This window comes from Cyprinodon tularosa, unplaced genomic scaffold (assembly GCF_016077235.1).
Source record: "Cyprinodon tularosa strain WSP-4 unplaced genomic scaffold, ASM1607723v1 ctg90, whole genome shotgun sequence".
In the NCBI taxonomy this organism is placed as follows: domain Eukaryota; kingdom Metazoa; phylum Chordata; class Actinopteri; order Cyprinodontiformes; family Cyprinodontidae; genus Cyprinodon; species Cyprinodon tularosa.
In genome coordinates this window covers 2,812,096-2,835,185 of record NW_024039674.1, presented here as the reverse complement: position 1 = coordinate 2,835,185, position 23,090 = coordinate 2,812,096, and the positions used below count along the sequence as shown (strand labels likewise).

At 40.0% G+C, this 23,090-nt stretch overlaps 4 protein-coding genes and 1 long non-coding RNA gene across 10 annotated transcripts in view; 3 read left to right on the top strand and 2 right to left on the bottom strand.

Moving 5' to 3' along the window:
• arhgap17a (Rho GTPase activating protein 17a) overlaps positions 1 to 3,277 on the bottom strand; it is a 46,862-nt gene extending 43,585 nt beyond the window's left edge. For 4 of the 5 annotated variants that reach the window (XM_038274107.1, XM_038274104.1, XM_038274108.1 and 1 more), the window contains exon 1: positions 2,750 to 3,277. In XM_038274107.1, the coding sequence (XP_038130035.1) occupies positions 2,750 to 2,802 (53 nt within the window). In that variant the 5' untranslated portion in view covers positions 2,803 to 3,277. The remainder of the gene's footprint in view (positions 1 to 2,749) is intronic. The other variant, XM_038274105.1, reaches the window with a different exon arrangement.
• A 2,918-nt stretch (positions 3,278 to 6,195) lies between these two features.
• lcmt1 (leucine carboxyl methyltransferase 1) lies at positions 6,196 to 13,158 on the top strand. 2 transcript variants are annotated; one of them, XM_038274046.1, is made up of 12 exons: positions 6,196 to 6,239; positions 6,340 to 6,575; positions 7,856 to 7,947; positions 8,075 to 8,196; positions 8,275 to 8,351; positions 9,098 to 9,159; positions 9,239 to 9,341; positions 9,747 to 9,867; positions 10,610 to 10,711; positions 10,810 to 10,901; positions 12,829 to 12,926; positions 13,129 to 13,158. In XM_038274046.1, the coding sequence occupies exons 2-12, from the start codon at positions 6,490 to 6,492 to the stop codon at positions 13,149 to 13,151; spliced, it is 978 nt and encodes a 325-aa protein (XP_038129974.1). In that variant the 5' UTR covers positions 6,196 to 6,239; positions 6,340 to 6,489; the 3' UTR covers positions 13,152 to 13,158. The 2 variants fall into 2 exon arrangements, with proteins under 2 accessions (XP_038129974.1, XP_038129975.1); XM_038274047.1 differs by having other exon boundaries at positions 6,210 to 6,575.
• A 3,614-nt stretch (positions 13,159 to 16,772) lies between these two features.
• LOC119776006 (aquaporin-8-like) lies at positions 16,773 to 19,403 on the top strand. The gene is made up of 4 exons (XM_038274198.1): positions 16,773 to 16,880; positions 17,395 to 17,600; positions 18,491 to 18,625; positions 19,370 to 19,403. The coding sequence occupies exons 1-4, from the start codon at positions 16,773 to 16,775 to the stop codon at positions 19,401 to 19,403; spliced, it is 483 nt and encodes a 160-aa protein (XP_038130126.1).
• An 818-nt stretch (positions 19,404 to 20,221) lies between these two features.
• LOC119776018 lies at positions 20,222 to 20,795 on the top strand. Its single transcript, XR_005279723.1, has 2 exons — positions 20,222 to 20,499; positions 20,580 to 20,795. It is a non-coding gene; the product is annotated as an uncharacterized LOC119776018 (long non-coding RNA).
• Positions 20,796 to 20,861: 66 nt separating this feature from the next.
• On the bottom strand, positions 20,862 to 21,342 carry LOC119776017 (hemoglobin subunit alpha-1-like). The gene is given in 2 exon segments (XM_038274217.1): positions 20,862 to 21,063; positions 21,159 to 21,342. Coding segments are annotated over 2 exon segments (240 nt in total). The 5' UTR covers positions 21,270 to 21,342; the 3' UTR covers positions 20,862 to 20,934.
• Positions 21,343 to 23,090: the final 1,748 nt, after the last annotated feature.

Sequence of the window (23,090 nt, the reverse complement as noted above, 5' to 3'; positions counted from 1 at the left end):
TAGTACCATGCTAGGACAGTCATATATCATCAGAATTTAACTACATTATCCCTGGACACGTACAGTCAGCACAAGATTTATTTAGATACATTTTTGATGTTTTACGTTAGTGCCAGCACCTAGTCTTATCACCACAACAAACACCACACCATGTTGAGACGGTAGCTTACCTTGGCTCTGATGACTGTGTTCTCATTCGGCTTGATAACTTCCATGTCATGAACTTTTCCATCTGTCAGCTGTTTGTAAGCCTCTAGCGACTTGTAGCAGCGAAACTCTTCATGTGTTTAGGCACTGAAGCCACACACTAGATACGAAAATACGTCCTCCCTCGCAAACGGCGGTAGAAATTCTTCCCCAACGCACCACTCCTTGCTTTCTACTTCGTAGGGATCAAGTCCGTTTATGAAGCCCATCTTTTGCAGATAACGGTCCCTGGCTTCCCTCTGCAGCGTGTCTCGGTATATTCCGCATCCTTTCTTCGCTTTTAACATCGCTGTTTACTCGTCTTTCTGCTCTGTCTCTATGCTGTTTTAGGTCTTTGTTTACCGTAGCAACTAGCTACCAACTAGCTACCAATATGGCGGCGTACCCAGAATGCAACGCGCTGTGCCCGAGCCTTATACTCCATTCTGGAAGGTGGCGGTAATGCACCTATAAGTTTTTTGCCAACCGCCATTAAAAAAAGAAGAAGAAGAAGGCTCCAGAGTGTCGATGTCACCGCCCCTTTGAGAGACGCTCCGCTGCACCTCTCCCAGATTGTAGCTGACCGCAAACAGTGCAGAAGACAGGAGGCCGGCTTGTTTTGTTTTTATGACCGAAATTGCGGAAAACAACTCGTGAAGTTTGACCCGCTAGATGAGCGAGGTGCGCGAGAACGCTGGGGGCCTTTTTCCAGCTGAATCTCCGCTCTTTTTGGCCCTCATGTCCCTCCGTCGTCGGACTAAACATGCCCCCACTTCCTCACCGCCTCGGCCGTATCTAGACCCACAGTGTGTAGCTCAGACCACGCTTCAATACTGAGCATAATTTAAAAATGTCTGTGTGAAGCTTGCTGCCACAAACTGCTGTAAGAGTATAATCAGGAAGCGAGGTAGGAGGGCAAAATAGGTTTAGCGGCACCGCAGCACGGGAGGACAATTACGCCCAGGAGCAAATGGATAAAGATAGACCGGAGGAAAAAAAAAACATGAATCGATTATCTTGCGGACGTGTCGATGCATCGGATCGTCGGCTTTTGGATCGATGCATCGATACAAAACGATTATTATTTACACCCCAAGTTATTGAGTTAATAAAATTAATCCTAAGACTTACTAAATGTATCTGGAATTTGCACATGTCCCTAAAGACAAAAAGTCCAAAGTCATACATCAGTTTAAGGAATAAAATGGTACAAAAGTGACTGAAATTATTCAATGCGTTTGGTTCTGTGCATTGATTAACCAGCAGCCTATTGTTCTAGATTCTAGAGTCTACCACTGCCTTTTTCCAGTAACATCTACTGCTGTCTGCGCGAAACGCCAAAACTGTTTATATCCACCCTTCTCCATCAACAACAAGCCCAAAGCACACAGGCATGGCTCCACACCTGTTGATGGTAACATCCTCTGACGTGTGTCACCTTCGTTTTCTCGCACTGACAGGCTGAATCACACCCGCCCGCCCAAACATCTAGTTAAGCAGGGGGCGGGCGGAGTTACATCTCACAGTGAGGACACAACATTACAACTGTACACAAAGCAAAAACCGCATCCTCTGTTCAGGAAAAACACTACTCCACTTGAGCAAAACGCACAACACCTGACATCTCAGTCCTTTGAGATTGAACTGTTGCACATATTGACAGCTGTGATTCCAGATTTCCTGCAACTCTTAATATATATGTTAAATGCAATGATTTTATAGATAAAACAAGAGTCTGTAACATTTTAACCTCTTTTGAAGTATTAAAATGTCATGACAGATATTACTGAAGTGACAAGGCTTCAAATATGGACCAAAAAAATTAGGTTAAAACTGTCAGACAAATAGATAAACAACTGTATTGGGGAGCAATACATGCCTTTCTCTAAACCTAAAGCATGTTGGGTAAATTAATTTCTCTACATCGTCAGCATCTCCTTTGCTACATGAATGATACCTTAAGTACTGAAATCAAATTCCATCCTATTGAAGGATATACTTGGATGCAGACAGTCACTAAGATCCAGGAAAACCTGTTCAGATTTCACCCTAGATGTGCATCATCATAATCCAATAATAGGTGTGTACATTTCCATACAAATCCTATCACTTAGAGTATCTAGATGCATTACTAATTTGGCATGGTATCCACAATAAACACCAAGTGGTTTTTTTTCTTCCATATGTTGATGTAGATTTGGGGGTTGTTTGGTTAAGAAAAAATGCTCAATGATTCATTTTGAAATATATATATATATATATTTACATTTTATGACTTTATTTGTCTTCATCTAAGTGGAAAATCTTAGTATAGTGACAAACATTATCAGTATACATGCCAACAGAAATAAAAAAAATAAGAAAAAGATACAGTGATGCCCTATTTAATTGCATTTCTTATATTAAAACTCATGTGACCGCCCCTGATTAAAAGGACTACAGCCGTGAACGCAGTTTATTCTGAGTTATGTGAAGTGCTATAAATAAAAAAGGAGATAAATGTTGTTTTTTTACTACTAAGATGAGGTTAAAGCTCCAGACAATGGAAAACTTCACTACTTGCCTGCCAACCGTTTGATTAGCGAGCTGCTTCATCCGATTGAACTGCTTCTTCATTTTCGCTCCTCAGCCCTCCGAGTGTCCAAGTAGCGCTTGAGCAGCAGGCTGCGGTCGGTCATGAAGGTCCAGAGCCTTTTCCCTCCGCTACAGGCCGCCGCTATGACAGAGGAAGATAAGCCAGAGCCATTGGAGCCACAAGCCAATTAGAAAGAGTCCTTAGCTTGCTAGTAGTAGCACCTGGGCTAGCCCTGTTCTTTACAGAAAAAAATAAAAAACATATATATTAAAAAAAAGAATTTCCCACTTCGAGCTACGGCATGATAACAGAACCTCTTTTGTTTTATATTTTTCTACGTACAATAAAGTCCCGAATTAAGAGGCGCCGAACTTTCACTGGCTCCAGCGGCTTTTCATGGCTGCTCTCCTGACCGTTAGCCGTTGAGCTAGCGCCACTGGGGGGGGAAGAGGAGGAGGGGGGTGTTCTTCCAGCAGCAGCAGCAGCAGCTCTCCTCTGTCTCTCTCTGCCTCCTCTGTCTCTGTCTCTCTCTCTGCCTCCTCTGTCTCTGCCAGCCCTCTGCAGGAAGTAGAGCTGGTTCTCCTCCTCAGCATCTGCCAGCCAAGAAAGCAGCCAATCCTCCCTCTGACTAAAAGCTCAGGGAAAAAAGAAACGTTTCAGTTTCCAGCTGATGACACACCTTTTACAATAAATACCACCGCAGCAAAGGTTAAGCCAAGCAAAACTTCCAAAGTCACTAATCAGTTTAAAGTTTATAATTATAAGCCAGGTCCAGGTTCTAGGGTTTAGATTAGGGGGTCCCACAGTGGGGGTCGGGAGGTCCTTGTGATTTGGACCCTGAGGTTTATGGAGGACTCAGAGTTATTGAAGGGCAGATATAGGCAGTCCTCTCCACTGTGGTGGGCACTTTAGCACACCTTTTGGCTCCATGGAGGACCTAGAGCAGGGGTTCACCAAGTGGTGCACCAAGGGGCCCTAAGGGGGCCTCATGGGGGGCCCACAGCATCCTCTGCCAATAGCAGAGCCCCAGTGGGCTAAGGTTAACATTTGTATTTTATTCTGTTGCCCTTTTTTAATCAGAGCATTATGAAATGCTTTATATAGCAATCCATTATTTTAGTCAGATAGAGCATTTAAGCATTTATAGAGATTTGAAAATCACATCATAAAAAATTAGGAGTTAAAAGAAACAATAAAAATATGATTATTATGTAGGAAGTTGAGGTGAATGCTGATCCTTCCTTCCTTCCTTCCTTCCTTCCTTCCTTCCTTCCTTCCTTCCTTCCTTCCTTCCTTCCTTCCTTCCTTCCTTCCTTCCTTCCTTCCTTCTTTCCTTCTTTCTTCATTCCCTCCCTCATTCCATCCTTCATTCCTTTCTTGTTTACTTCCTTTCCTCCCTCCCTCCTTCCTCCCTTCTCCCTTTTTTTCTTCATTCCCTCCTTCATTCCTTTCTTCTTTACTTCCTTCATAACCTCCCTCCCTCCCTTCTTTCTGTCTTGCTCCTTTTCTTTTTTCATTTCCTTCTTCATTCCTTTCTTCTTTACTTCCTTCATTCCCTACCCCTCCCTCCTTCCTTCTTCCTTTTCTTTCTTCATTCCCTCCTTAATTCCTGTCTTCTTTACTTCCTTCATTCCCTCCTTTCTTCCTTCTTTCTTTTCTTTCTTCATTCCCTCCTTCATTCCTTTATTCTTTATTTCCTTCCTCCCCTGCCACCCAATAAAAATATGTTTATTATGTGTGCAGTTAAGGTAAATGCTGATCCCTCCGGTTCATAGGTCAGTCTTGGTAGCCCTTCCTATGAATCAGTACCCATAACCTCGCCCTTAAAAAGGTTGGTGACTCCCGACCAAGAGAGTCACTGCAAAAGAAAAACACCCATTTTGAATTTAACGTTTACATCATACAATTTGAAATTCAAATTGAAAAGCATTTTTTAATTGGACCTTTTATATTGAATTAGTCGAATAATGATGTTCAAAAACAATAAATGTTTAACTTTGGTTTTATATCATATTCCTGGAATCTATGAGCACTTTAAAGATCTTCTGGTTCCTCAAAGCCAGCCTGTTATGGATCTGATGTGTTTTCCACACTCTTTACAGACCAATGGGAGCAACTGGACATCTTTTAAATTATTCAGTCAGTCATGTATCCATCAAGCTTCTTTTGATCATTGTGGGTTGGCCCATTAACAAAACAAGACAAATACTAATTACAATGAACAATCAGATCTGCTGAAAGAATCATTGGATCATAGGCTTCTACAGGTCAATGGTCAGGAAAAAAAGGGTAACATGCTGTTGTTGTTTTTTTTTTATTAAAATCCATTCACATCTTTTTGAAAACATAATTTCTTAATGAATGCTGAATAGCTTATGGAATCATAATGAAAATAAAAGATTACTTTAGCTGGTGCCCTCTAGGCCATGGAACTGAGATATCATCCATAATCCAGAAAATAACTTGATTTATTTATTTAGAATCTGAGTTTAGAAACCATTAATAAGATATCCATATGCAAGCCTCTTTTGAAGCAATCCCATGCATGAGTTTGGTTCAGCATTTTTACAATTGCCACTTGTAAAACATTGCCACCCACTGGCCAAAATGTAAAAATACACTTAGTTGTCCAGTAATGATCCAGAATTTTTCAGCAAGACTTTTTTCATTTCTGCTGATTGAAAGTGAAAAAGAATGTTTTTTAAATTATATCAGACATATATATTATCAACATTTTTTAACTATTGGCCTTATTCTTTGTGTTAAGATAACTTATTAATCTTTTTTTTATCACTGATTATTAATGCTATGGTTTAAAAGTACAAAATTAGAAGTTAGAAACCTTAACTATTACCCACCGGTTTTATCATTTACTATTCCTCATGTGATTGTTTGATCTCTTTTTCTATTTTGTCATTTATATATATTAATATTTTACTCTTACTCGTTTTCTTCAGCTTATCTGGGCCATATTTTTGATATTGGTGGATGAAGAAATCCTCCATAGAGACAAAAATAGGGAAACTATGAAGGGAGGTGGCATCATTTCCGATTATCTTTATTTTATAATTTTCTCTCCTGATAATGGAATCATCATTTTCCAACTTTAGTGTATGTTTAGTTTAGTGTAAGCAAAGTATATTAACATTCTTCCTATAATTCATTGGTATTCCACTTTATGAACTGTACCTAATTTGTAACTCGTTTATCAATATGTTTATTTTTAGGTTTAAAGTTGACATACAAATAAAAAAAACACTGCTCGATTTCATTGTCATATTAGTTATGATAAATAAACAAACACGTACATAAATAAATAAATAAACAAATAAATAAACAAATATTGTAGCCTGATATTTTGTAAAAAGGAAACAAATACAGTGAGTTTGCCAAAGATATATATTTTTAAGCTATTATTTTGAAATAACACGCTAACCGGAAGTGCGCTTGTTGTGTTTCCGGGCTGCGCTTTCTCTATGTAATTTGTTCCTAGTTTTTCTAAATCAACGCTTGAAATTGGTATTTCCTCCCTTTTGCTTTTCTTTCGTTTTAACTGGCATTTTTTTTTTCCTTTTCAGTGGAACTCATGCCGCAGGACTGCGTTCCGGATTCAACCGCTTAATTTTAGTCTGTTTTGCTACACCTGTAAGCTAGCTAGCCTGTTAGCGTGTGGTAGCTAAATAGAAGGATCCTATGCTAGCTCCATAACGGTGGCCCTAGGATCACTGATGGCAGCTCGGCAGCCCTTCACAGATACGGACACTGCGGATGAAGCGGTCAGGGCGACCTGTGACGATGCAACCATCTGTAAAAGGTAAAGTGACAAAGCTGCTTGGATCAGACCACAGCCTAAATTATATCCAGCATTCTCTCTAACTCTTCCACCTTTTTTCATGTTACACCAAAACTCTTGAAATAATTTATTGTAATGATTTATTGTGATTTATGCGACAGACCAACACAAATTGCAACGTAACTGTGAAGAAGTAGTGATAATGAGGCATGTTGAAGCGTTTCGACCCATTGCCAAACTGTATTGATACTGTCTCGCAGAATACTGACACCTGCTGGACTTTTATAGGCACTACAGGCAGTTTATTTGACTAAGCTGAATTGATTTGATGACCTAACACACTCATATAGTTGAAGTTATTCTAGGTTATATTGTATAGTGTCATATCTATGTTTAAGTTGAAAATATCTTTGATATTTTTAGAAGCAGCCAATAAATAATGTAAAGATATAACTTGAAAATGATGGTGAAAACAATAAGTACAGTAACAACAGTAAATTAACTTTAATTCATATTAGTTGAGTGATAACTCAGAGGAAAAGTAAGACACGATGAGAAAATTAGAATCGGCTGAAATGTTCCTGTTACTTTTAGGCTGCTCAAAAATTCTTTATAATTTTAATGATAAACTGCAAAAGATTAGACGTATTTTTTAAGAGATGCATTATGTTGACAGATACATGTTTAAACACAGTTTAGTGAGTCAGTCAGTTAGAAACTATCCCTGTATCAGTTACATGACTTTATTGAAACAACACACTTACCGATACAGTGTTTTCATCTATGGGCTCGACGCATGAACTGACGTTTCTGGACCCATCACTTTGAAGAAGAAAGAAAATGATACATGATTTGAGACCTGGACTTTGACTAGGTCGTTCTCACAGGATATTTATATAATATATATAATTCTATTTTTGATCCAGACCACCCTTGTGTCTCTGGCTGTATGTTCAGGGTAGTTGTCCTGCAGGAAAGTGAACCTCTAACCCAGTCTCAGGTCCTTTATAGCCTCTAACAGGTTTTCTTTCAGGTTTGTTCTGGATTTAGCTCCATCTATCTTCCCAAAAAGATTGACTTAAGGCTTCAGGGTAATTACACAGCCATAACAACATTGGGTTGCTTGGAAATGCTTCTCCCTGCTTATCAGCCTAGTAACATCCTGCTAGTCTGAAAAACAGTTTTAAAGAAACCTTTTGGAAATTCCTCACATTTTTTTTCTTAAACTTATTAAATAATGTTTCAAACAAGTTCATTGAAAGGCAGGAGGTTTAACATTTTCATTGGTGATCTGTTCTCAGGTTTGCTACCAGTAAAGGCTACTGGAAGGACTCCTGTCTTCAGTACTTTGTCAGGAATGTAGGAGAGCGGAAGGCTCCTGAAATCAACAGAGGCAAGTGATGACTATTCTTCAAATCTTCCCTCTGTTAGCTCTTTTAAGCACAGCCCAACCATCATACATTACAGACGCATGTTTATCTGTAAATATAATGAGCACAACAACATTGTTTCTTTGACAGGTTACTACGCTCGGGTTAAAGGGGTCAACCTTCTCCTTGATGCATTTCTAAGGAAAACAGAATGTCAATGTCAAGTAATCAACCTGGGTGCCGGCCTGGACACCACCTTTTGGAGACTAAAGGTGAGAACCTCTTCCTGTCTGTTCTGTTTTTAACAAAATAATAATCCAGAAATACCAAAGCGTCTCTGTGTGCAACAGGAGCAAAACTTGTTACCGAAGAAGTTCTTTGAAGTGGACTTTCCAACTGTGGTGGCCAGGAAGATCCACTATATAAAGTAAGGCTGCTGCTCTTCCATATCGTTTTGCTTTTCAGCCTTTATTTCTTACCTCGCCTTCCACATGGGTTTACTGGGGTTATATTAATTAAACTTTATTGATCTCACATTGGAGAACTTTACCTCTGTATTTGAGCTTTCCACTTGGGGAGCAGTAAGATCGTGGGGCGCCCAGGGAGCAGTGTGGGGTTAAGGGTCTAACTCAGAGACCCAGAGTAAAAGTCTGTGGGAGTGGGTTTCAAAATCACAAACTCAAGATTCCAAGCTCTATGCCATAACCTCTAGGCTGCCACTCCCCTTAAAAGGTGTTCTAAAAGGTGTTTACACAAAACAAAAAAAAAAAGTCTTGTGAAGACAAATCTGAATTTCTAGAATTAGCCTTAAAGATGGTTGTGTTACAGATGGGGAAAATCCAACCAGCTGATATTCCTACTTAGAAAGTCAAAGGTCACTGAGATGAACAGAAATCGGTAACGCACCTTTGCAATCAGATGTCTCCTTTTCTTTGCTCTGAGCCAGGAATACATGAAAAATGCTCATGAAAGTTGGATCTATTTCTAGGAAAAGCAAAAGAAGCAGAGTTATATCTTGGAAATTAGAATCACTAAGCATTGAAACTGAATGTGTTCTAGTTGAGAAGTCAGAGAAGTCTATTTTGGATTTGGAAATGAACTGAAAGTGTTTAGTTTATGTTTGCATTTACCTGTCAGTTAAAGCTCATCTTTCTGTTTTCGTTCTTTGAGCAGGACAAAGCCGCCCCTGTCCAAACCCATCATTGATATGCACTCCGCTGACTCATTACTACTAGGTGCAAATTATTATCTTTATGATCAATTCCATGGGTTTGCATGCTGTATGTTCTGCACTTAAAGTCCCTTATGCTTCAGAGCCCCACGCCCTCGACTCGGATCGTTACTGCATCATTGGGGCCGACCTCAGAGACATCTCAAACTTGGACGACAAACTGAAGAAGTTCCAGCTCAACACAGAGTGAGTGAATGAAATCTTTAGCATGTTTATTTTTTTAAATGAGCCTGAGATTAATATTGTTTAATGAAAACAAGCTCCTGCTGCTGCCTGCATGTAAGCCGGTTTTCTCAGAATATTTGTGGAGAACCAGGAACTGCAGCTTATCTCTGACTGTAAGGAGTCGGTGACTGGCTGGAAGGTCAGTAGCCATCTGCAGGCTGATTGGAGACGACGCCACACCCACTGTGCTGAGTCATACATTAACTAAAGTGCAGCTAAATCTGCTCCTTTAAAAGGGAGTTAATATTACACGGAATGGATTTGTTGGGGACTTATAATTGGATCAATATAGAAAAGCTGAATCAGTATTTGAAAGCTTTACTGGTGAAATAAAGTGTTTTGTTTTTGTGTTTTTCTGTCCTTCAGGTTACCTACGTTGTTCTTAGCAGAGTGTGTTCTGGTTTACATGAATCCATCGCAGTCCTGCAACCTTGTTCACTGGGCAGCAGAAACATTTCACACAGCCATGTTTATAAACTACGAACAGGTAAAATAATAGAATGGACTATTTTCCTTTTCTTTCTGTCACAAATAATTCTTTCAGCTCATGAAACAAAGGTAACCTGAGCAAACGCAAACTGCTTTTTTTACTGGGCAGTGCCTTTGTCTGCACTGGTGAAACTTGAATGACCTCAGCCTGCTGAATGCTCAAACTCACCTCATCTGCAAGGTTTTCCAGTCAAACCAACTAAATAAAGAGCTGTACCATCTCTAACCTGAACACAATCATTTGCTGGTTTGACAGGAGGTAGCCTGAATAGAAATCTTTCTCAACTTTGTCTCTCAGGTCGGCTGTGCTGATATCAGCTGAGGCATTATAAACAGATTTAGCAAACAAGAGAAAATCTACTAAACACGGAATGTCTTTAAATCATCCTCTGAAATAATTCAGGTCTCATGTTTGTATGTTGTCTCCTCTCATGTCAGTCTTAATAAACCTAATCTAATCCCAGAGTAATCGATCATGATACTCCCACCAGGGGGCGCTAATCGACCACATGTAAAACACTGAACTTTGAGCCAAAGATGGTTGGGAATTTTTGTATGTACATACGTTTAAAAACACTTAGCTTATGTTTTATATTAAAAAAAATTCTGTATGGGGGCTGAATACTTTCTTCCAGCACTTTCTGTTGAAAAGGTGTGAATAATATTCTCAGGAGGCATCAGATCTTAGCAGCTCTTTCTGAACTGTGCTGGAACTCATGTCCATCTGTCTGTACGTCCAGGTGAACATGAGTGACCGATTCGGTCAGGTGATGGTGGAGAACCTGCAGAGGCGCCAATGCTCATTGGCTGGAGTCGAGGCCTGTCAGTCTCTGGATTCTCAGGTAACTTTTAACTCTCAGTACGTCTCCAGTCGAAACTGTTAAATAACGAAGTAATGTGAAAATCTATTCTGAACGATCTCCTCCTTTGGTGTTTGCAGAAAGAGCGTTTCCTGGCAGCAGGCTGGGAGCAGGCCAATGCTCTGGATATGATGACGGTTTACGGTATTCTTCCTCAGGATGACGTGGCAAGGTAGTCAACGCTGAACCGCAAAGACAGCATCCGTTTGCTCCAAAGATGGAGCCTTTTGGGTCTGATGTGAAACCAAACGCTCATATGTGACCAATTGATGCTGTTGGCTGGTTTTCCTACTTCAAGACGCTGGGAGCTTTTAGATAATTAGAAATAAATGCTACATTCTATGTCAAAGGCTTTGGGCAGCAAAAAGAAAAATGCAGCTGCTTCATCTTTGATTCTCTTCCATATTAAGCTGGCCATCAGCAAAGTTCGCTGTAAAAAGTCTGATCTCGTACAATGATCGAAGAAATTGAAGTAGTTTTTTTTCTTTACTTTTTATATAAATGGAGCATATAGTTTGAGTTTTACTTTTTGCTCCTTTTCATTCACAGTTTTAGGTGTTACATTCATAAGTTATTTTATGTTTTTTCTGAATGAAACAAATAAAAAAAGCTAAACTAAACCATATCCTCTAAAGGCCAGAACAGGACGAGGTTGTCGCGTCAGCGCTCATTGAAAGTCTGTCGGGATGATCACACCCAACATGATTTTACGCAAGGGGGGTTGCATAGGTCTGACTTAGGTAGACCCCAGGTCTATTTTAGTCAGACTACACAGCAATTTAGTGGCAATTTCGTGGGTCTGAGAGGAAGAGAGACATGATTATAAAGTAAAACACATCTGCTTTGGGGAAAATACTAAATAAAATCTGTTAATCACAAGAGAAAACAGGTTTGAGGTCTTGCATGAGTCTGCAAGCTGGACAGACTCATGCAAAAACAATCAAACATAAAAAAAAAAGAAAACTTTACCCATGATAGGAGTTCAGAAGGGCAGAAAGCGGATGAAGTTATGATTCTCTTTGAGCCTCGCTAAAACAACGTGGGACAGAATGCGCATTTTACCAATCTCCTCGGGGAAAAAAAAACTTCAGGAAAAGAAAAAGGGATATAATAAAGTAGTGATCCTCTTTTTTTTATTTTCCTCAGAAGAAAACTGTTGTATCCTTTTCACCACTTTATGAAAAAAGAAAGGAAAAACTTTGATAAACTTCCCAGATCTCTCTGAGAATCGCCGCTCTGCCTCAGCCAGCATAAAGACCGTCCCACAGCATTTATTGCTGTTTTTCGTTTCTTTAGACATAGATCTCATGTTTTTACTACAGGCATATAAACATTTTGGTTTGAGATGCTGCACAGACTTGTTCAGTGGAGTGTTTTTTTTTAAATTAAATTACTTTTCATAATCTGTCCAATTCAAATGTGGGTAATTGTTTTAATTTGTGTATAGCACAGAGAAAGAAGTGAAAGAAATCTGTGCAGGTCTGCCCACCATGCCTGTAGTCATAGCCTCTCTGTACGCAGTCGGCATGAAATGGTAAAAAATCGAATCAGAGATTAAAAAGTCGTATGCAACCGGTGTGTTCAGGAAAGGTTTTCAGTTTGGAGAGAACTTCACCACCTACTCCTACAGCTGATGTTTTCCTGCAGAGCTGCTTTCGTCCGACCTGAGCATCCGGAACATTATTATGTCTGATTGGTTTTTGTGGCTCAAGTCTCAGCTGCTTGTGAAGCTCCTTAAATGCTGAATCAAACTGCTGGAAATCTGCTGCAGAACCTTTTAGATGTGTATCAAACATAGACTGCATGTATACCGGACAGTCATTCTTTAATGTGGGATTTCTTTTTTTCCATGAATGAATTAAATTAATGCAGATTTTTCTTAGACTTTCTGCAGTACAACATGCATTCATTTAGGGCTTTTTAAACGTCCTCACCAGCTAAGTCAACAAGGATTTCTATTTCTGTGCAGTTTTACTTTATAAATGGGTTTTCTCTCATTGAACTGTTCCTTTGCTTATCTGTCCTGCTTTCCATGTGTTCTTATTCTTTTATCTTCTCCCCCAAATATGTTAACAGTTGAGGATTTTATGTTTTTGCAGAATCGAGCAGTTGGAGTTCCTGGACGAGCGGGAGCTGCTGCAGCAGCTTCTCCAGCACTACTGCATCTGCTGGGCCACCAAGGACAAACTCAACTTGGGTAAACCATGCAGCACGTTTGCATGTGTACTGGGATTGGCATTCGGGCCGTTTCCAGAACATTCTGGGAAGACCCGTGACGCCTTTTAGCCCAGAAGTATTTACTTTAGTTTACTCATATGTGTTAAATCCGTCATACATCCTCCCAGTTTAATTGTCCAGTGCCCTCAGTAACCAGGACGGGTCGGGTTCTGTTTCCTCAGGCTTGTCCCAGCTGGCGTTCTGAGGCGCTCTGGTTGGCCAAAGTCAACAGAAGGAGATGATCCGAGCGAGGAGGCAGCAGGGAAAAAGGAAGCCATTTATTCTCCCTCTGCTTCTCACCTGGGATCTGTTGAGATGCCAGAACTCCTGACATAAGCAAAGTTCACATTAAAAACAGTTTGAGCTGTAAACACCGTCTGAACTGTGAGGTCCATCCGTTACCAGAACACTGGACTCAGATGCAGCTAAAAAAAAATAAAATATTTAATGTTAAATAATGTCTTCCTAGATTCTGATTATCTGTTGTATATGAAAGGCTGAGAGATGTGAAGAACCTCTTGTTTCCCAGGGTGTCGGCCTATTAGGACAGCAGGTCATAGAAATATTAAACAGTCTATCTGTGATTGATTCACTCTGATCATAAATGCACAATTCTGTTTTTGGACTCAGAGGATCTTTAGAGATCATCTAGCTTAAAAAAAAACATGAAGTACCATGCAGAGAGTCTGCAAACTCAGACTGTCATCTGAATTTGATTTGTTGTGTTTATAAGGATCCACCATGTTGGTTTTCCTCCTCATCTGTCTGTGGTTCAGTAGATCAGATGCAAAGAAAAGCAATAAAAAAAAACAATAAATGAAGACTTTTTCTCCTGAAAAATAAATTATTTTGAGACATTTTCTCATTGACTGCAGCACTGCTACTAGAGTGAAAGCACAATTATTCATACCCCTGGCAGAAATGGATTTACTTTAATAATTTAGCATCCAATTAGACCTCATTAAAGGATATAAAAAAATTAAAGATAATCCGTTACTCTACATTTTTAACAAAATGGCATCTCTAGAATAATTACCGCTTACAGATATACAGGCCTTCCATAAAGAAAAATATTCATTATTTTCAGTTACTTCATTTACCAAGTAAGATCATATTTACATTTATTATCTGGCAAACGAAATCTTTATTTCTGTTAATTAGAATGTTCTGCTTTAATTCAAATGCATGAATGATGGATTAGAATATTACATCACAAGATTAAGTTAATGAAAAGTAATTTTAATACCTGCAAAAAGGCGGTTTTCTTAAAACAAATTAGCCTCATCAGAACATTTTATTTATTGAACGTGGATGCAAATTTATGGTCAATAAACAGAGGGTGACAGGAGATAGAACAATGGATATGGAGAATTTTGGAACGATGATGGAATATCTGTTTATTTTTTATTTTTTTTACTTTACATCTTAAAAGAATTAAATGTCAAATGACACCTCTTTCTGAAAAAGATCTATTAAAGATACAGAGGAACTCATCTTTTAAGGAGCTTCTCCAGGTTGTCAGGGTTTGGTTGAGGTTTGGAGGACCCAAATGCAGAGGCAGAGAGGCTGAGGAGATTTCTAGCAGTTTAATGGGGCAAAAACAGTAAACAAAGGCAGGAATGCAAAAATCCAACTAATAATCAAAAGCAAACCAGAACTATGGAGACATCTGGGGAAACCAAACATGAGGAGCCAGGGAGAGACGAGGTAGGTGGACAACAGCATGGGAGGACAGCAAAGACAAGGAACCAACAAAGAGTGGGAGCAGAGGGAGGGCATATACAGGTGCTGGTCATAAAATTAGAATATCATGAAAAAGTTGATTGATTTCAGTAATTCCATTTAAAAAGTGAAACTTGTATATTATATTCATACATTACATACAAACTCATATATTTCAGATGTTTATTTTGTTTAATTTTGATGATTACAAATAACAAATGAAAATCTCAAATTCATCATATCAGAAAATTAGAATATTACTGAAGACCAATAAAAACAAAGGATTTATAGAAATGTTGGCCAACTGAAAAGTATGAACATGAAAAGTATGAGCATGTACAGCACTCAGTATTTAGTTGGGCCTCCTTTGGCCTGTATTACTGCAGCAATGCGGCGTGGCATGGAGTCGATCAGTCTGTGGCACTGCTCAGGTGTTATGATAGCCCAGGTTGCTCTAATAGTGGCTTTTAGCTCTTCTGAATTGTTGGGTCTGGTGTATTGCATCTTCTTCTTCACAATACCCCATAGATTTTCTATGGGGTTAAGGTCAGGAGAGTTTGCTGGCCAATTAAGAACAGGGATACCATGGTCCTTCAACCAGGTACTGGTAGCTTTGGCACTGTGTGCAGGTGCCAAGTCCTGTTGGAAAATGAAATCTGCATCTCCAAAAAGTTGGTCAGCTGCAGGAAGCATGAAGTGCTCTAAAACTTCCTGGTATGTGGCTGCGTTGACCCTGGACCTCAGAAAACACAATGGACCAACACCAGCAGATGACATGGCACCCCAAACCATCACTGACTGTGGAAACTTTACACTGGACTTCAAGCAACGTGGATGAAGTGCCTCTCTTCTTTTCCTCCAGACTCTGGGACCTTGATTTCCAAAGGAAATGCAAAATTTACTTTCATCAGAGAACATGACTTTGGACCACTCACCAGCAGTCCAGTCCTGTTTCTCTTTAGCCCAGGCAAGACGCTTCTGACGCTGTCTGTGGTTCAAGAGTGGCTTGACACAAGGAATGCGACAGCAGAAACCCATGTCTTTCATACGTCTGTGTGTGGTGGTTCTTGAAGCACTCACTCCAGCTGCAGTCCACTCTTTGTGAATCTCCCCCACATTTTTGAATGGGTTTTGTTTCTCAATCCTCTCCAGGGTGCGGTTATCTCTCTTGCTTGTACACTTTTTTCGACCACATCTTTTCCTTCCCTTTGCCTCTCTATTAATGTGCTTGGACACTGAGCTCTGTGAACAGCCAGCCTCTTTAGCGATGACCTTTTGTGTCTTGCCCTCCTTGTGCAAGGTGTCGATGGTCGTCTTTTGGACAACTGTCAAGTCAGCAGTCTTCCCCATGATTGTGTAGCCTATAGAACTAGACTGAAAGACCATTTAAAGGCTTTTGCAGGTGGTTTGAGTTAATTAGCTGATTAGAGTGTGGCACCAGGGGCCATCAATTTTGAACCTTTTCACAATATTCTAATTTTCTGATATGATGAATTTGAGATTTTCATTTGTTGTCATTTGTAATCATCCAAATTAAACAAAATAAACATCTGAAATATATGAGTTTGTATGTAATGTATGAATATAATATACAAGTTTCACTTTTTAAATGGAATTACTGAAATCAATCAACTTTTTCATGATATTCTAATTTTATGACCAGCACCTGTATAGCTGACAGAGACAAAGGGAGGGCTAACGAGCTGACAAGGAGCAGGTGTAAAAGGAGACAACGAGGGAGCCAAGGGGAAAGGAACACACACACACAAGAGGGCTACAGAGGACAACGAAAAAACATGAGAACTAAAATAAATCTAGAAATTACAACAAAACTGGAATTAAACCAATAAAACTAGAAAACAAGGAGCAAAGTAAAGAACAACAGAACCAAAACCATGACACAGGTCTGTGGTGTTCTGATTAATTATTTTTTTAATGATCAGCTCCAAATATCTAAGGCTGGAAGGCCTCTTTACCATCACCCTAATATTTGGCTCCCTCCTCAGATTCTCTATCAGAACAAAGTCAGGACTGCTCTGAAACCAGCCAGAATTTTTTTTTCCATCACTCAACTCTATTTTCAATGCCGCCACCGACATCTAGCATGTTGTCTCTGAGCATCTACCTGTGTGGAGGGATGGAGCTGCTGCTGCTGCTGCCCTATATCCTGGCACAGATGGCTGGAGCCATGATCGGTCCTACCATCACTAAAGTAAGACCCAGTTATAGAAGCTTCTTCAAACGGAAACAAGAAGTTGCAGACTTTTTTTTTTAAAGGTTCAATCACACCCTGATTATTAAACAAATAATCTATTATCCCTAATTTAATCTTAATTTAACTGGAAATGTTTAAAGAACCAGCAGGGCCACATTTAGCAATATGATGTATTTGTATTACATATTGCCAAAATATTTGTTAAATTTTGGTGGTTTGGAACCAGTTTTGGTATCGATAGCTAGTACATTTAAATCCAAGTAAATTGATAATTATATCCAGGTTAAATATCCATTTAGAAATAATTGGATTAATCAAACATTTTGATGCATTTATTTATTAATTTTTGATTCTTTTGTGATTTATTTAGTAATATAAAGAAAGCTTTTACATGTGTTTTTGTTTTCAATTTTTACCTTTTTTTTTTTTAAACAAGTTAAACGACACTGGGTGACATTCAAAAGATTTAAAATAATCCTGCAGAACCAATCCTTTTCTGTTCTACGTTCAGGTGATGTACCCCTCTGACATGTACGTGGCATCCCTCGGAGGAGCTTCAACGCAACCACCGCAGATGTTGGGAAAAGCACTAGCAGAAGTGATGATGACCCTGGTCCTCACCATCGTGGTGTGCATGGGAACCGTCAACAGAAAAAGCCGAACGCCGTGGGCACCGTTCTGCATCGGCCTCACTGTCACGGCCTGTGTTCTAGCTGGGTGCATATTTCAAACAAGATACAGCTTTGATTTCAGAACCATACCCTATAAGATGGAGTCACAGAAAAACATATTTTTTAATTTTTTTATTTAAGGCAATTTTCATAAACGATACTTAAAAAGCTGTTTAAATTTTCAACGAAGGTTACATGATTAGTATTTTGGGAATCACTGAGTTTCAACCAAGTATCTAAGCACCTCTAACTATATGTTAAACCCCTGTTGTCAATGCTTGAAAGTCAATATTAAAGGTATAGTGGAGGATTTTCGTGAATATTTTAAGACCCATCCTCACTGCTTTTACAAAAAATTGCACATGCACAACCCTATACCCGCTCCCAAGAGGGAAAGCCTATTAAACATGTGTGAGAGCATGCAATAGCCCATATCTGCTCATGCGCGCTATGTTTAAAAGCTGCTCTTTGCATCGCTCAAACAAGTTTGCTTTCCAAAAGAAGATTTGCAATTTTTCCACTATGTGAGAGTCACTACTGGAAAGTGAAAATGGGGATGAGCACCTTATGTAAACATATCACCAGAATGATTGACAATTAGGAGGACCAGTAATTTTGATAATCCACCCGGAAAAAGAACATCCTCCACTTTACTTTTAAGTAATTTTCCTTTTTCCTACCATAACTAAGAGTTAATTACATCTCAGTTCTTTACTAGCATCTCATTTATTCAAATCAAATGCCTTCTTTTACCATGAGAATGTGTGAGCTGGTTGCTCACCTCTCCAAATATTAGACTCCTCTCATAGATGGAGTCCAACCCCCATCCTTCTTAGTGCATCGCTCTTATCTCTGCTTTAACTTCCTCCCGTCTGCTTTCTGATTTTATTGGCCCTGAACAGCCAGAAATCAATCTTCGCTGCCGTTGTGTTTCAGAGGATCTGTTTCTGGAGCATGTATGAATCCTGCTCGAGCTTTTGGTCCTGCAGTAGCTGCCAACCACTGGAATAATCACTGGGTCTACTGGGTTGGACCGACCTGTGGTGCACTACTCACCGTCAGCTTCATCAGGTATCTGCTGATGGTTATCCTCCAAATACATTGGAGTTTCTTGAGCAAGCTTCCTTCTGCCTGTTTGCTTTTATGTCAGTGTTTAAAGTAATTTAGAAAAAAATTTCCGGATCTATTATAAAAAGGATGTAACTGGTGCTAAATAAACACACAGACTTCTAACTGTTGCTTCCTGTTGTAATAAATAATCCCACATTGTACTACTCTGCTAGTTTGTTGTCATAAAGGATTCGGACCCAGAGTCTTCCATCAATGTGGTTTCGATTTATTTTGTGGAAGTTTGACCTGCTTAAATCTTAAGGCAATACAAATAATAAATGTTGATAGGACTAATCAATAATCATTGTAATCTGGATATAAACTTTATTATCAGATATATTTAATCTGCTCTACTTTGATCCTTCAACTAGTTCAGAGTTGCCATCGAATCAGTCAGAACTTTGTTCTTCTTGATCTGGTCCTTTAGGTGAGACCTTTACTTCAGCACAACTCGAGTTCTCTGGTCACCAAACAACAACCTGGAAAAAAAGAGAAACAATGATCACTGTAAAGGTTCTCCACTGTTCTTTGTTCTCCATGTGATTGGATGATGCTTCTCTTGAGCCCAAGTAGCCAAAAATGTCTTTAAAAGCCTTTTCAGACTGATAGATGTAACAGAGCTTGTTTCTTATCTGTTTTTGGTTTAGTTAGATTGGAGCAAATATTGCTGTTGGAGGTTTTAACCTATTTTATCTTGTCTGACAGGTTCATTTTGTTGGTGCATCTTCCAACAAAGTGAGGCCAAAGTCGTCTGGATAAATTCAGGCAAAGATTAAGCTTTTTGGCTCAACTTTGTATAAGGAAAGACTATTCTTTCGGACTGAAGAACACTTAACCAAGTGTAAAGCATGGTGGGGGCAGCATCATGCTTGTGGGTGATGCTGTTACCAAAGCTCTCAGTGGCAATGATTTTTCACAAGGAAATTGTATTAAATAATTAAAACTGAGATCGTAGAAGGCATAGAAGGGTAAGAATAATGGCTGAGAAATCAAGCCAGAACACTGCAGAAGTTATCAGATGTGCTATTATTATTGTTTAGCTTTCATTTTGAGAAAGCCTTTCTGTATCTGGTAGAAATAACAAACTGGGTCTGAGATGGTTAAAAGCAGGTCAGAGTAGGTGTTAGAAAGATGATATATCATAGATTAAACAAAACATCACTTGTTGACCTCAGCAGCCCCAATTGTGTGGCTGTTCTGTCTACAACATATAAGCGTGTTAAACTTCCAATCGTGTGCAGGCAGGGTTGGAAGCAGCTTGTTCTACATCCAGGCTGAATTGTTGGCACCATAAAGGTCTGTAAAACACATTATGGCATCATTACATAATCACTGTCAGTTAAAATATAACAGTAATTTACACCATATAACAGAGAGCAGCTAACATGGGGATTTTAAGTTAAGTTCACTTCCCTCTGTCAAACTTAAAGGGAATTTTAAAACCGGAATTTAATTGAATCATATGCAAATTTCAAAATTATCATTCAGTTTTAAGCTCTGCAAAATACATCAAATGAGGTTTTCTTTCTGAACAAGGAGGTATAAATATGGTCGTATTTTCCTTTGAATTTACCAATTATAGAACAAAACTTGATTGATATCACAATGGAGAAATTTACTCCATTATTTCATAATTTTTAATATAAAAAAATGAGTAAATGCTATATACGAATAACTGATTTTGTTTGGTGGGGATGCAGAGCTGACATATCAGGAACCTGTTTAAATCCTGCAAGAGCTTTCGGTCCAGCTGTGATGACCAACTACTGGACCTACCACTGGGTCTACTGGGTCGGGCCTATTGGAGGGGGAATGGCGTCCGCGGCTTTGGTCAGGTATCTGCTCCTATAATAAACATTAACATAGATGATGGGCCAAACCTATAAAACTGTGATGTCCTTTCGCTCTGTTTCAGGCTCATCCTGGGAGACAATAAGTTACGAGTTGTTATGAAACCACGAGGACTCTCTTTACTGTCATGGAGGTGATATTGAAGTCGTAAACATTATCAGTGCATGCTTTTCCAGTCATATAATGTTTCATCTTTTTTTTGCTATATTTTCTTATTTCATGCTGACTTTTGCAAGAGCTGATTTTTTTCATGTGTAATAAAAACCAAATGTAACTTTTCTATGGTTTGTTTTCATTTGTTTTGTTTAAGTTTAAGATGATATCACAAATAAAGACGGGAGACAGGTTGGGTGGCATGCTTTTTATTGCTCCGTTGCGTTCACTGAGTTATGCATGGCTTCGGTGTGGTTGAGCCCAGATCAGCGGTACTTCTAAGAGAGAGCCAGAGCCAAGTTGGAAAGGAATTTATCAAAGGCGACGTGGGCTTCCGGGGTGAAGTCATTGGGGAACATGGTGGCGATGACCACCTGGAGGCATTGGGCCAGGATCTGTGGAAAAACACATTTGAGGCGCAGGTTTTAAAAGTGGAAACTCAATAAAAGCAAATTTAAAAAGCAATCTCATTCTTTTATCTGAGCGGTACCTTAAAGTTGGCTGGGTCCACCCTCAGCTGGAAGGCATGAAGCTCGCTGAGGTCCAGCAAGCCATTGCTCAGGTCATCGATCTTGGACACCCCCTGAGCAACGCCTTCCATGATCTTTTTGCCGTGCTTCTTTACGGGAGCAGAGCCTGGTTTCAGGTCAGGCCAGTGGGAGAAGTGTTGGGATCTGGAGCTGTACCACCTTCCTCCAGCAGAGTGCGCCGTGGGTCCCCTGGAGCTGGAGTCTTCCAGCACACCTGAGACGCATCTACTCATCAGGAGACCTCCCCTTCATAACCAGCTGCCAGACCTTGCTTCGACGCCACAGTGTTGACCTTAGTTTGATTAGCAACCTGAGCCTAGAACCTGAAGAATCTTAGTTGTCTCTTGAGAGAGATCTGATTCTAACTCTCCTCTGTTTTTGCCTCACAGGAAACCTGTCTCTAGCCTGAAGCTCTGGATGAGCTTAACCTGCCCTAGAGAGCCTAACCTGAAGATTCCTATGTGGATTCCCCTGCTGCTCTTAGTTAAGAGCTGGAAACTCAGATCAAGGTCTGCCGTTCAAAGTCAGAAGCAAGACGCTGCAGCTGCTCTTGAACTCTGCTGAACAAACAGTCTCTGGACCCAACGGTTCCCTCTCTCTCAAGGAGAAGCCTGGACTCAGTCAAGGTACAAACCTGAATTATCAAAGACTCATAACTCATCAGCCTGCCTTCTAATCAAACTATCATCTCTGCAGACTTCAGTGAACCAGCCCGGACCAGTTCCTGACCCAGTACATTATCTTGTGTTTTTGTGAAACATTCAATAAACTCTGTTAAACTTTTACCCAGCCTCCGTTGTGTTCTGCATGTGGGCTAAGAACCTTAAACCCATCATGACAGAACACTGCGGCCAAACACAAAGCCCAGCAGATCACCTCCGTCGGAGGCTTGACGAACAGGACGCTCAGATCCTTGGACATGCGCATACCCTCCGTGAGTTGCACACTAAAATTGAACACCAGAAACAAATGCTTCAAACATATGCCAGCTACGTGGGTAATGCTAACACCACGCCAGCGGCACGTCCAGTTCCGGATTCACTTCCGCCTCCAAGGTCACCGGCAGTGACGTCATTTCATGAGTCTGCCTGAAAGATTCTCAGGTAACCAAAAAGATTGTAAGGGATTTTTGTTCCAATGTCGATTACTTTTTGAACATTCTCCTGGCAGTTTTCCGAGTGATAGAAAGAAAATATCATTCATTCTTTCTCAACTCACTGGACGAGCTCTTGAATGGGCGGAGGCAAGGTTCTCCTCTGAATCCAGTTTCACTTGTACTTTTTCCGAGTTTATTTCAGAGTTTTCCCAAGTTTTTAACCACGACTCTGATAAAACTATTGACTCTCGGGCCCTGCTGAATTTAAGACAGGGAAATTCCACAGTGGCTGAGTTTTCCATTGACTTCCGGGTCAAAGCCGCAGCTTCTGGGTGGAACGAATGTGCACTTAAGAGTGCATATTTCAAGGCCTTAAATGATAACATCAAGGATGAACTAGCCACGATCGACGAACCATCTAGTTTGGAGGATTTAATTCGTTTAACCATCAGATTGGATAATCGGCTCCGAACTAGAAGCAACACTAGACTAAGAAGTCTGAATTTTTCTGTGTCAGCCCCTGCATTAAATAATGCTTCTGTTTTTTCTGGATCCACAGAACCCGTTCCCAAGCCAAAGCCTAAAAACCAGACTCTTTCTGTTCCTGTCCAAGTCTCTCATTCAGATGGAGCAGAGGTTGAACCCATGCAGATTGGACACACAAGGCTAACCCCTGAGGAAAGACAACGACGATTCTGGGGCAATCTGTGTCTATACTGTGGTGAGACTGGTCATTTCATTGCTTCATGCCCGGCTAAGTCAAAAGCCAGGGCCCGTCAGAGGAAATGAGGAGTCT